At 37.3% G+C, this 13,413-nt stretch overlaps 1 protein-coding gene across 2 annotated transcripts; it reads right to left on the bottom strand.

The window, feature by feature from the left end:
• Positions 1–3,779: 3,779 nt before the first annotated feature.
• On the bottom strand, positions 3,780–6,443 carry LOC133830617 (uncharacterized). 2 transcript variants are annotated; one of them, XM_062260636.1, is made up of 2 exons: positions 5,929–6,443; positions 3,780–5,227 (listed from the first exon to the last, which is right to left on the bottom strand). In XM_062260636.1, the coding sequence occupies exons 1-2, from the start codon at positions 6,058–6,060 to the stop codon at positions 4,835–4,837; spliced, it is 525 nt and encodes a 174-aa protein (XP_062116620.1). In that variant the 5' UTR covers positions 6,061–6,443; the 3' UTR covers positions 3,780–4,834. The 2 variants fall into 2 exon arrangements, with proteins under 2 accessions (XP_062116620.1, XP_062116621.1); XM_062260637.1 differs by having other exon boundaries at positions 5,935–6,441.
• Between the last annotated feature and the right edge of the window lie 6,970 nt (positions 6,444–13,413).

Raw genomic sequence — 13,413 nt, 5'->3', positions numbered from 1 at the left:
ACGTTGTGTACATACAGGGCCGCTTGACCTCCACGGTCAAGGAGTTCTCAGAGGGACTAGGGGTTTACCCTATTTTTGCCGCTTAGGCCGGCAGGGATTGTAAATTTGAAACTGTAGCGACTCTTTTGTATTACAAACTACTTGTAAACATTTTAAAAGGCTCATGAGCAGTTTATTTACTTAATGAAATGTACCCTTTCCTTTTTATTGTACCTAGATCACGTTTTTAACCAAAGGACTCGGGTAGCGAGTCAAATTTCCGGTTCACCGTAACTGTTCTGGGGTAACCAGGGCGTTACATCGAAGCTCCCAAGATTTCTCAGCTGAAATCCTTCTAGTTTCTAGCAAATACTTCCAAGTTCTCCTTAAGCCTCCAAAGAGAAGATATCCACTTGCTTAGAGAGAAAGAATGAGTCGGTTCCTTAAGTGTTCTGTATAATTCTAAGGTTTGCTTTATTCAACTTATGTCTATGTGGTTACCTCAAGGCTCGGGGTACCAAAACGTCCCCGAGGGAAAAATGGTAAATTTCCCCAATATTCCCTCCTAGACATTCTATCCTCAAATATATCTCCGAATATTTATTTTCATATCCCGATAACCTCATAACACATCTAAAACCCGAACTACCCCTTGAATCGCCACGAGTCGGAATCTCAACCCCGTTGTGACTCTCTGGCTAACCGCTCCCCAGGACTGTCTCGGATCGTGCTGCGCAGACATATCACATATATATAACATTTATCACATTTATACCCCTAATATCCAGACGGGGCCCACAAGCACATTTAACTCAACTAAACATGCATAATTATCATATATTCACATAAATCCACATATAAGCATATTAAATCACTTATTGCCCTCTAGGCACACTAATCAAGGCCCTAAGCCCGATTTGCAAATTCGGGTTGTTACATTCGCTGTCCATTGCCTAAGTCAATTCGTTTCTACTCTTCGTACACCACACTTACAGGTAGTGCACCATCTCCTTAGGTACTTAAAAGGGAAGCCATGACAAGGACTTTCTCTCAGACTTCGGGGTTTCTCTGATTCGGATTGGGCTCAATGTCCAATCTCTTGTCGATCCAAAATAGGTTTATGCATTTTTCTTGGTGATTGTCTTGTTTCTTGGCGCTCTAAGAAACAACCAACCACTTCTAAAAGTTATGCAAAAGTTGAATATCACGCCTTGGGTGCCACATCTAGTGAAATTACATGGTTACAATATTTATTGCAAGTTTTCCACATCCCTCAAACAACTCCTGCTTTAATTTACTATGACAACTCTTCAGCTGTGCATATTGCCAACAACCCAACATTTCATGAGCGCACCAAAAATATCGAATTGGACTGCCATTTCATCAGGGACAAAATCAAGGCTTCCTCAATTTGTTTAATCTCTGTTAGAAGCCAACACCAGCTAGTTGATGCCTTCACCAAGCCTTTTCCCTCTACAACTCTTTCATCTCATATCTCTAAGATGATTGTGCATGACATACACAGTCAATCTTGAGGGAAGGCTATTAGGATTAGTTTTATATCTTATGTCCTTTTGTTAGATTATTTGTGTTGTAATTGTTATCCTCTGTTATTAGGTTATGTTATATTTGTTAGGGAGTTAGTTTAGATTTTTATTCTTTTCTTGATTCTTTTTATCTAGCCTTGGTCTATAAATACCAGGTCTGGCTATTGTTATTGGTTCAAGTCATTTTTAATAAAAGTAAAATCGCTTTTTTCTTACTCGATACACTTTGTAACAATAACAATAGTCAATAAAAAAAGCACTATTTTATATGAGATTTTTTTTATGAAATAACAAAAAAGTAATAAAAAATATCATTTTTACTGTAGCACAAGTTTTTTTACATTTGTACAGAACAAAACTTCAAAATTACAAAAATACTACTTGCTCTTTCTCTCTCTCGCAGGCTGCAACCTGTCCTCTCTCAGGCGGCACCCATAATTCGCCTTAACCAACATCCAAACTCAACATCAAACAATAGCAAAACCATAGACCAGACCTCTCTCAGGTGACCCATGATGATTTCGATTTCAAATAACAACCAAACTCGACCTGAAACAATAACAAAACTACAGAGCATTTCGATTTGAAACAGTACCCGAACTACAGATGATCTAGATCTGAAAAGCAACACCAAAACGACAAGAGAACTCAATCTGAAAAAAAAAAATCACAACTACAACCCAATCTCGATCTGAGAAAGCAACAACATCAAAAAACCATAGCTACCGGCGATCTGGATCTGACAGCAGCAACAGTAAAATCTAAAACATTGTTGCTTTCGGGTTGTTGGCATGTTGTGTTGACGTTGTTGTCAATGATCCTAGCATACAACCTGCACAGACAAGTAGACAACGCAAGATCAGCACAAAATCAACATCAAGTCAACAACGGTCTCTGTGAAAATTTGAAGAAGAATAAGAAGAAAAAATAATGAAAGAAAGAGATGGAGAGAACGAGAGAGAGAGAGAGAGAGAGAGTTTATGTTGCTTTGTGTTGATCATAGTTTTTTTTTTTTAATAGTATATATTGCGTTGTTTTGGTGTTGCGACAGTGTTGCCGAAACTGAAATATGTGACAACACTATCAAAACGTTAGAGAAATGATCAAACAACTCAACATAAATCCTAAAACAAGACTTGAGCAACAAAAAAAAAACATAAAATGAATCATCAGCATGAGATCAACACGAAAACAATAAGAATACTGAAAAGTAACAAAATAAATCAAATTAAATGCAACAACGATAACAAAAATAAATCAAAAGATGAAAGCATCAACAAAACAACTTATAAACAACTAAAGATCAACATAACCATTAAAGATCTAGAGAAAAACTCATTAAGTCATAAAACCCAGATCAAGATAAGTAACACTAGAACAACAACAGTCCAGCAACAGAAAAGAAAATAAGAAATCACACAACAATCATACATAAACAACTGTCTAACAACATATCAGAAAATAAAAATTAGTTTTGCTTGCATTAGCTCTTGTGCTTCCTTGAAGCCTATTCATGTTTATGATTTTTTTTTTGGAATCAACTAGTTTTCCTTGAGAGATGATATCTACATGGGCATTTATGAATTTTTGGAGGTTCAATAAAAGAGAAAAGGAGATAAAAATGTGAACTTTTGGCATTTTCAATGCAAGAATGACCAAAAGATCTACATCCGACTTTTATGAATAAGTGTTATAGAAAATATATATAAATAAATAAATCATTCCACTGACACTTTTTTTTTCTTTTAATGAAAAGCAACCCAAACAAATAAAAAAAACAATAAAAGAAGATAATGATCAAATATGTAGTACAACCAATAAAGCAGCACAAGTTTTTAAGGAAAAAAAATGAAGAGTCTAAAGTGTGAACGTGTTAAAAAAAAGAATGAATAGATAGAAAAGTGTAGAAGTAAAGTGAGAAGAGTGTTAGGTTGAAATTTAAAATTTTTAAAAAAATACAATTAATCATTACAAAGTACACGGATTAAACAACGTAGTATAATTGTATTATGTAAACTTAATGTACCGTATAAACAAACAAAAAAGTGAATAGTAAAAATTGTCGCGCGGCAGTAAATATGTTAAAATTGTGTCATTTTTGGCACTTTATGTAAAATTTTCATTTTGTATTGATTGATAAAACGTAACTCAATAGAATATTTTGTGTTATTTTTTTTAAAATAGAAGAGGTATAGAGAGAAAAGCAAATGTCGAAGTATTATGCATGTTATGTAAAAAAGCCAAGCTAGAAAATCACCTCTAATTGTGTAATTCTACTATTTGCATATTTACATTCGAGAGCAACACAATACATAGTTCATTGTAAATATTTGTTACACTTCAAAAACTTGTCAAAGTTAAACTTCCCGTGAAACTAAGCATAAAATACATTCCAGAGCAGCACCAATGTGTAATTCTACCATTGCAGACATCTATTACACTTAAAAAGCTTGTAAAAGTACAAAACTAAACCTAGTTTTTCATAATCAACTATACCATTGTAAATAAAGTTGCATTTCTAATTCCAAAGCAACACTATACTTAGGTCTACCATTGCAAACACTAGTATTACCTCCATAAGATTGTCAAAGTCTCATACTATAAATAAACCAACTTTTCCAGTCTCATTAAAAAGCCCAAAACAATCATGTAGAGACATTCTTCCAGACCGCAGAATCCACACCATAAACTCTTTGTTTAACGAAATTATTTATTGGCCTTGAATTTCTTCCATGAGTTATGCCTCTGCAACAATGAGTCCATGATGTCTTGTACGCTGTTATCTTCTCCTCTCTGTTTCTTCTCCTCCAGCATGTTCAGGATGTAATAATTTACTTTCACTAATATCTTCTACTTCTCTTTTAATAAATTCAGCTTCCTTGGTTGTCTTCTCATGTAGGGAATTAGTGTTTCTCCTCTTATTGCTCAGCTGCAAATCTCATCTAGCCCTTTGGAACATAACATTTCTGCCCAACTTATGCTGACCTCTACTTGCAGCCTTATCTTGTCTAATATCCTTTGAACCAAAGTTCAAACGATAAAACACACTAGATCTTCTTTCTTGAGCACCAGAATTCAAAGTATTAACTTCCAATGAATTGTGAATTCCCTCATTTGACTGGCAATCACTTGACCTTGGTGAAGGGCAAGGCAAAGCATCTGATAGCAATCCATCTAGCCTTGGTGCAGCAAACTCGACATCTACATTCTTCTTTCCTAAATCCTCATAGTTCAAAAGCATCCGAGGGAAAATCAGTTTATGAGAAGACACACTCTGTTTGGTCATTCTTGACACAGTCCACCTCACACTAAGAATTGTCCGGGGATGTCAAAGGTATAAAATCTCCAAGATTGTCAGTACCAACATCTTTTGAAGTGTCTTCTAAGCTTTTTGGTACCTCCTCAGATATTATAGTTCCAATTCCTGAACCAATATCAGTACTATCAACTTTACATCCACCAGAGTTGCCATTATGTCCTGACACATTGGAAGACCTGGAACCACAATACTTGGCAGTATAATCCAATGGACTGCTTTCTGATTCATTGCACATTACAACAGATATCCCAGAAGATAATGTCTTATGGATTGCGAACCTTTCATTTTCCACTTCTCCATTTTCAAATTGATAATCCCGCAGCCTTTTTCTTCTGCCCACATCTACTCTTTTAGAATTAAGCAACTGTAGAAGCCTCCTGACCTGCATTCTAAGTATTAAACTCCAACCTGATGTAAAAACAATAATGTAGCTATCTGGTTTTTTCAGTGTAAATGTATACGCGGCTCTTGGATTTGGTCAAGGATCAACATTGTCAGTTATGAAGGCTAAAAACTGAAATCCTATGACTGCAGCTTGAGGTATCTTTGTTATAATATAACACTCACATTACAAAGTGCAAGCTCTCATGATCACATCTCATTGTCTAAGAGAAGCTAATCTTCTCTAATACTAGATGTGTTCTTGTTTATCTTTACTCTTTCTGTGTCTGATTTTCGCTTTGCCGTTTAGTTGATCTAACATTCATCAACCATGAAAATGTACAAATTGAACATGAATACCAAATTTCAGGTGATTGTTGTGACTGTGATACAAATGAAAAGGATTATATAAAAAGCGAACTTGTTAGTGTCATAGTAGTTATCCTCAATGGCATAACGAAACTCAGATTCAGCAAGCGAATAACAATCCCAAATTCTGATACACCTAACCTAAGTCATAATAACATTCAAACGCATGAGATTCTTAGTATAACCAGACGATTACAACACAATAACATCTTCTTTAATCTTTTTCTTGAATAATATGTATAATTTGAGAACTAATTGACCCATAACAAGAAAATACAGTAATCATTCAAGGTTCAAGAATAGAGCAAGAAACTTGGAAAAAAACACACACACGTTTGCCTGAGTTGGATACCGCTTTCCAGAAGACTCATATGCGTGAGTAACAATATTAATGTCACCAACGGTGCTGGCCTGAAAAACGCCATGGAGTTTTCTCTCCTCGTTTTCGAAAAGAAAGAGAATCATTCCGGACCGAACTTGCTTGACGAAATGGGAATGAGAAGAAGGGAGTCCAAAGAGGTTGGATTATAGGCACTCGTGCAATGTAGTGCGATTGGACATGAAGATTGCTCCGTAATTAGGAAACTCACCACCACAAATCTTTTTCTTCTTGATCCTCTGCCACATTATTTATCTCTATCTCCCTTCTTCTTAGTTCAATTTCTGAAAATGTTGGGAGTGAGTCAAGACGAGTCACTGAGTCGGTGTGAGAGCCTTCCTATATTGTCAGTCCCATATCACTGGGTAGTGTGATCGCTTGATCATGATTTTCCGCCTAATAAAAATAAATTAAACTTTTTATTTATTTTAATAAATCTTTTTTCATTTTCTTTTTTTCCCTTAAAATGAAATCCGAATTACAAATATGAACATTTTTCGTCACTTATTATTACATATTGTCATGATGATTATTATTAGCAGAAGGTTTATGTTTCGAAGAGCATCCCATGGCATTTTCTTCAAAATTTGAAGAATCAAGCATAAAAAATACTTCTAACAGATGCTTTAAACCCACTGTTCATTTTGCATCACCTTGCTCTATACGAAGAACAAAGTTTAAAACATCTTTAAATATTTTTATACACTTTTCCCTATTTTTTTCTCCAAATTAATTAATATTTTTTTTTCTTTTTTATTATTTTAATTAATAAAATCATTAAAGATATAATATTAAAATGATGTGAATAAAATTGTTGTCCGTGTTTTCACCGTTGGACACGTGCCATTTTTAGAGGAGTAATTAAGCTCCTCGAGCGTTAATGAGGTTTCGTACAGCTTGCGTAGAGCTCCTCGGAGTGTAAAACTCCGAGTGATGTGGTCCAGCCAGACGTGGATGTCTCCGAGTGAGGCCACGCCCTGAGGTCCGTCCTTGAGGCGCGGATGTCTCTAGGCGAGGCCACATCCCGTGGTTTGTTTCAAAGGCATGGATGTCTCCACATGAGGCCACGCCCCGAGGACCATTCAGGTGGTCCTCTTGCTTTCTTCATTCACCAATTCCTAGGTCTAGGATTCTTGTCTTTGGGCCTGTAGTAGCTGCCATGTGTCAATCGCTACAGTTGTGGCCCACTAGGAGTTCTGATCGTGAAAATATGATACGCAAGTATACGTAATGGATTCAAGTAATATAGATAGTAAATAAAGTATCGTTCCCACAAGAACTATAAATCAATTACCAATAAATGCTTTTAAATTTCTATTTGGATGTCGAAAATAGAGTGATTTTTAAACTAGGACTACAAATTAAAATACACTTTGCAAAAATAAAGATTGATTCAATAATTAAAAACCTAGGGTGTTAACTTCATCAATTTTCATTCTATTAATTTTATTAATCAGTTCGAAATTTCTTTCTTCCTATTCTAATAGCAAGTTAACATAAATCGATTCTTATTCCTTTTCAAGATATAAGATCTCAACCTATATGCAGGTTTTCTGCATCTATGTGATAAACTTAAACATATAGCAGACGTTAAGAATAGAAACCTAATTACTACACAAGCCATACAAGTGCTTTCGTCCAATATGTAACCTATGTCTATATAACGATAGCATATTTAATTCTCATCTTTCGAATTTTGAATCAAAATCATAAATCAAGCAAATATTGATCAGATATTTACTAGCATTAAGCAAACATTATATAGATTAGAATAAAGAAAAAGAATCAATAGAACATCATAATAAAATTAAATAGAAATTCAAGTGACTACATTAAACCCTAGATAGAAGTGTTTAGTTCATATCAGACTTGACTAAAACAACAAAATAATTATTCAGAAACATAAAATTCAAAGACTTGAAGAAGAAACAAAAAGTATGAAAGTGCAGAAAAACTAATCTCTGAATCAAAATTAATCTCTAAACTCGTAATTAAAATCTGACCTTACCCTAATTAAAACATAAAGTGGATTTATACTAAAAATAACCATGAATTCCTTTTTTTCATAGGCGGGCCGCGACTTGGCCTTTCCTAGGCCGCGGTCCGTATCGTTTTTAAGGCAATTCAAAGTCTGGTTAGGTCTTCAGGCACCGCGACCCTCTAAACCCCAATTGCAGCCCGTGTCTTGATGCCCTCTTGGATTGGCCTCTGACTTCTACTAGCGCCGCGACTTATAAGAGCAAGTCGCAACTTTAATTCCCTTCAGCAACCTTGAGCTTCTGACTTAACTAAAGTCACGGGCCTTAAGCTCATGTCGCGACTCTAATTCCGTTATTTTCAAATTTAAGCCTTTCAACATCCTTCCTTCATCAAAAACTTATTTTAACTCATCCTTAGCACCATTTTGATTCAAGAGACCACTGAAAGCTCCTTTTTTTCACCATTTCCTCTTCTTTTTACATTTTTCTCATGATTCAACGCACCAACCTACAACAAAGACAAAAACAAGTGTAATCTTGCACAAAACAAACATAAATACTCAAGATTATCACAAAAACATATCCTAAAACAACACTAAAATGGAGTTATCAAACTCCCCCAAACTTACTCTTTACTCGCCCTCGAGTAAAGAACACAAAAATAAACAGACTTGACTAAATACCTGAACAACAGACACACTTGAATCAAGCCGACAACAATAATTCACGCCTTAAGCTATGATGACTAACACAGTTATATAATCTTTAGGAAAATCAACTTACAATCCAGAATTTCAGTCAAAACATTATTCCAATTCACTTAAGTCCAAATAAAAATAAAAGCTCTCAAAATCATGATTAATAAATAAAATGTATTCGAATCAATTCATGCTCGCCAAATTTTTTTCATTACAATCAATTAATATCATTATCTCATAAGCTTGCTATACTTACTAATCTCCACTAATGTAGAAAACACGTACTCAGAAATCAATAGGTGTTGACCGCGTTTTTGGCCAACGACGTGAAAACGTCAAAAACGATAAAACCTTCAAGAGAAATAAAACGACACAGACGGTTTCGAAAAGAAAGTAAATAACACACGCAATTTTTATAGTAGTTCAGCCCCAATATGTTGGTAATAGCCTAATCCACTTAGAGTTGTGATTATAGATCTGCACTCAAGATCAGATGAAGCTGAGTCAACTGAGTTTCTTCAGTGCAGATTACAAAAATACAAGGATTCCTCTCAAATACAAGTACTTTCTCTCTCTAGAAAATTCGGATCCAAAAAGCCCAAAAGTCCCTTTCTAATCCCATAAGCCATATATTTATAGGCTTAGGATCATACATCTGCTCTCCCCTAGAATCGGGATATTTCATTATATTTATTATATATAAATTACAAAAATATTCAAAATGTAACAGAACACCCAATTTGTGGGAAGAATGAGAGATTCCCGCGTATGCCAAGACTGATTCTTGTTGAAGTCGTTTATGGGAATCTTGACGTAGTCTGTTCTACCTGGTTGATGAATATCACCTTCTAGTTGGACAGTCACGCACTTGGCTTGTAGGACACGCACTCCTCTGGTCTAACATGGCACACTGGTCTAGCATGACACATCTCTGGTCTAACATGGCACACTGGTCTAGCATGACATTTCTCTGGTCTAACATGGCACATTGAGCTACTCCTAAGCCAAGTCACTTTATCACAACTCTGAGGAGCCAATATATTTATTGACTTATTAATGTGTCTTTTACGGACCATGTACTGCCACTTGTCACCTCTATTGCCACGTCATCGATCTCCAATTTTTGGGGATAACAATAGGACTTTCACAACTTATAATTTAAAGGGCTTAGGTAAAGGTAAATGAAAAATTCGTTTAGGCTCAAAATATACCATAAGCACTCAACCAAACAATTCAACCTTTATCCACTCAAAAACCCAAAAACCAGTCCCAAATTTCCCAATATTTCTTATTTTGAGAGAAAATTCATAAACTGGTTTTTTTTTTTCTTTTTTTTCATTTCATTTTTTTTCTAATGATACTACACTCCCCCAAACTTATTTCTTTGTATTTTCAATTGGAGTGCATTTTATTTTCAATATACTTTTTTTCTCTCTCAATTTTCTTCTCTATTGACAAAATTCAAATATAAACTCCATTACAAACCATCCCTCACTCACTTTTCATACGCTCATGGTATATCAAAGGGAAGAAAAAATAACAAAGTTTCAAATGAGCTCAAAATAAGTGTCAAATAAAAAGAATCAAAGTAGGCTCAAAATTGGGTTACTAGGGATTTAATAAATCAAGGTTGGCTTGAAAGGCACAAACGTTCCAAAGAATTGCCTAAATCATCTTCCTAAGCATGCATCATCTAGGATTTAGTCTCAAATAGTAAGCAAACGAGTTCTAGAATAATAACATTTTCATAATTTTTCTTTTCAACATTCAGCAAGCATAAAAAAATTTCAATTACACAAAATTTATTAAAAATCATAATTTAGCTCTCAATTATTTAAGTAGACAAAGTAAAAATGGAAAGAACTATTCAACCAAGCACACAGATTTTTATAGCTTTATTCCCATTCAATTTATACAGCACATCATTCAATCATATTATCATTGGCTAATCATTGTCAACTTGATTCAACTAACATCCTAAACAACCCAGACAAAACATAACAAACACAACACACACAAACAAATAACATAACATATACAAAAGAATAAATCCCTTCCCCCCAACTTAACCTAAACCTTGTCCCCAATGTTTAAATAAAAGCTAAAGAAAAAGAAACTTACCTGACACATCATACTACTTAAAATGATACGGATCAAGATGGTGAATCAAAAATGGGGAAAGGAATATTATTTTTTGCCTAGGCCCGAAGTAGCGCTGCAACTCAAATTAGTCTCATATTTAATAGAAATTAAAATCAAATAAAAATAAATAAACAAAATACTAAAATTAAAATGTTCATAATCCAAAACTTTAAATAAAACTAATGTTATCCAAAAATCAGGCATGGGTGACGTGGCAGACGTTTTTAACACGTGGCTGACACATGGCAGAAGTTCTGTTCGACCATCGACCAGTGAGATTCCCCTGGCACAACATTTGGATTTTATATACGACCACCCTGGTCGTATACTCCATATATTTTGAGATAATCTTGTACAATTGTAATCATATCCGAGATTTTCTCCCATGATCCATGATGATCCGATTATTTAGGAAAGAATATCTGTAACTAAATCGTGTAATCCTCCTTGAGCCTATAAATAAAGAGAAATGGCTCAAGGAAGGGACTTTTGGCTGATTTAAGTTTATACTTTACAAGAGAATTAGAGCTATTATCTTACGACTGTATTATTCATCTCTCTCAGGCCTGTGAAACTCAGAGAACCCTAGTTCTTTGATCACTCCGTTGAGAATTAATATCAATAATAGCTTAAGTGGACGTAGGTCATTACCAATTCGTGGGGCCGAACCACTATAATTTGTTGTGTCGTTTACTGTTCTTTCAATTAGATCTATTTCAACACCTTCATTCACATCAAGCATTTGACTTCGTGTCAGTTGACCAAATCGAGGGTCAACATTCTGGTGCTTTCGTTGAGAGCTTGAGACGAGGTTGTTGAAGCACTAATGGCAAAAACAACAAAGAAGACTGGGCAGGCGACTGGCACTGCACCATCTCATCCTCCTCCTCCGAACATGGCTGAAAATGAGCCACACTTGGAATTTGATGAGGAGGAATTGGACTCCGAAACGCTAAGAAATACCCTGGGGGTATTGCAAGATGAATTGGCCAATTTGAGGGCCAGTCAAGAAAGTGTTGCGGAGACTATGGCGCAACAGCAGCAAGAAATAGAGCGCCAGCTCCAAGAGCTGAGTGAAAGACAGGCAGAAATGGACCGTCGTCAGAGGGAGGCCATGGTAGCCCTCGAAGCAGCCCTGCAATTGGCTAGGAATCAGGCTACACCTGCCTCACAGCCTGATCAACCCTCAAATGGGCCACCTCAAAGGGGTCCCAATCCTAGCCCTCTGATCTAGCCAACGAGCCCTCAAAGGCCCGAGCAGCCACCAATGCCTCAGGATGATGTTCCACCAAGGGATCCTGAGATGCAACCTCCATCTCAGGCTGGTCGAGGCAATCCCCCATAGCCAAGGCTGAATAGGGCCGGGCAGCAGCCCCATAGTCCTAGACGCCAAGGGGGTGAAGAGTCGAACCCACCGAGCAGGGGACAGTGTCCTTCTGGCAACAGAAGGAACTCAGAGATAAGCTCTGCAGTCAGGGGCCCCCCACGGCATGATAATGCACAGGGACCTACCGACCAGTGCAGGCCTCCCCCTAACGCTCGGGAAGTTCCTGCCCGAGGAGGCAACCGAGGGGATAGTCGGTCCCACCATAGCCAATCGAGGTTCAGAGATGGCCATGGCTACAATGAGGCCGACTCAGGCAGAGGGAATGCCGGTCTGAGAAATGAAGAAAGAGGTGGAGGCAGAAGTCCACCACCTAGAGAAGACCAACAAGTGAGACGTAACGCTGGGGGGCAGCCCAGACAAAACAACGTCTTTAACCGGCTCGGAGCAAGCGAGCAACGGCGAAGAGACGAAGACTTAAGGGATGTACTCAATGACCGCCAGGAACGGCACAACGAGTACATTCCCCCGGCAGCAGAGGCCCCGGCGATTCCTGAAGCCGTGCAAGCTCAGATAGATGCCCTGAACCAAGCAGTGCAATAGCTGGTCGGGGGAAGAACGTCTCACATCTAGTACGACAGGAGAAGGGGCACTCCTTTCATTCAGAGGATAGTTGTGGCAGAGACTCCTAGTAAGTTTAAGATGCCCACACTTCCGAAATTTGACGGGTATGGTGACTCGGTATCTCATGTCAACAAGTTTGAGATATAGATGGACATTCAGAAGGTGTCCGAAGACACTCGGTGCAGGATATTGTATCTACAACACTTTCTGATGCTGCACAGGAGTGGTTTTTTAAATTCCCTCTTGCAAGTATTGTATCTTGGGAGATGTTCGTAAAGGAGTTTTACGAACAATTCTATGCGGGTCGTGTGCACCCAACTGAGGCAAACCAGCAGGTTGAGATACGCCAGCAAGAAGGAGAACCACTGAAAGATTACGTCCAGCACTTTATGCGAGCAGCTACTATAGCCAAAACAGTGGGAGATGAAGGCAAAATGATGGTCCTAACTGCAGGAGTTAGGCGTCGTACGCCTCTTTGGAGTAGCCTCAGGAAGCATGGGGTTAAGACTACCCAAGAATTCTCGGATTGAGTTGATCGATACATTAAGCTCAAGGATGCCATTGCCAGCGAGGGAAAGACCCCAAGCAAAGATAAGGGGACTGAAGACCCTGCCAAAGCCGCCAATGGGTCAAAACCCAACGGCAACGGTAAAGGCAACGGGAACGGAAACA

This window comes from Humulus lupulus, chromosome 4 (genome assembly GCF_963169125.1).
Source record: "Humulus lupulus chromosome 4, drHumLupu1.1, whole genome shotgun sequence".
NCBI classification, from domain to species: Eukaryota; Viridiplantae; Streptophyta; class Magnoliopsida; order Rosales; family Cannabaceae; genus Humulus; species Humulus lupulus.
Note: the sequence above shows the minus strand (reverse complement) of the source record. Positions and strands in the feature narration are given on the sequence as shown.

What these genes read in the sequence shown, in the direction of transcription:
- LOC133830617 (XM_062260636.1), bottom strand. Translation starts at nt 6,060, where the DNA reads ATGATTCTCTTTCTTTTCGAAAACGAGGAGAGAAAACTCCATGGCGTT. An exon ending in GGTATCCAACTCAGGCAAAC is followed by an intron (nt 5,228 to 5,928) that starts GTGTGTGTGTTT and finishes CTTAGAATGCAG; the next exon opens with GTCAGGAGGCTTCTACAGTT.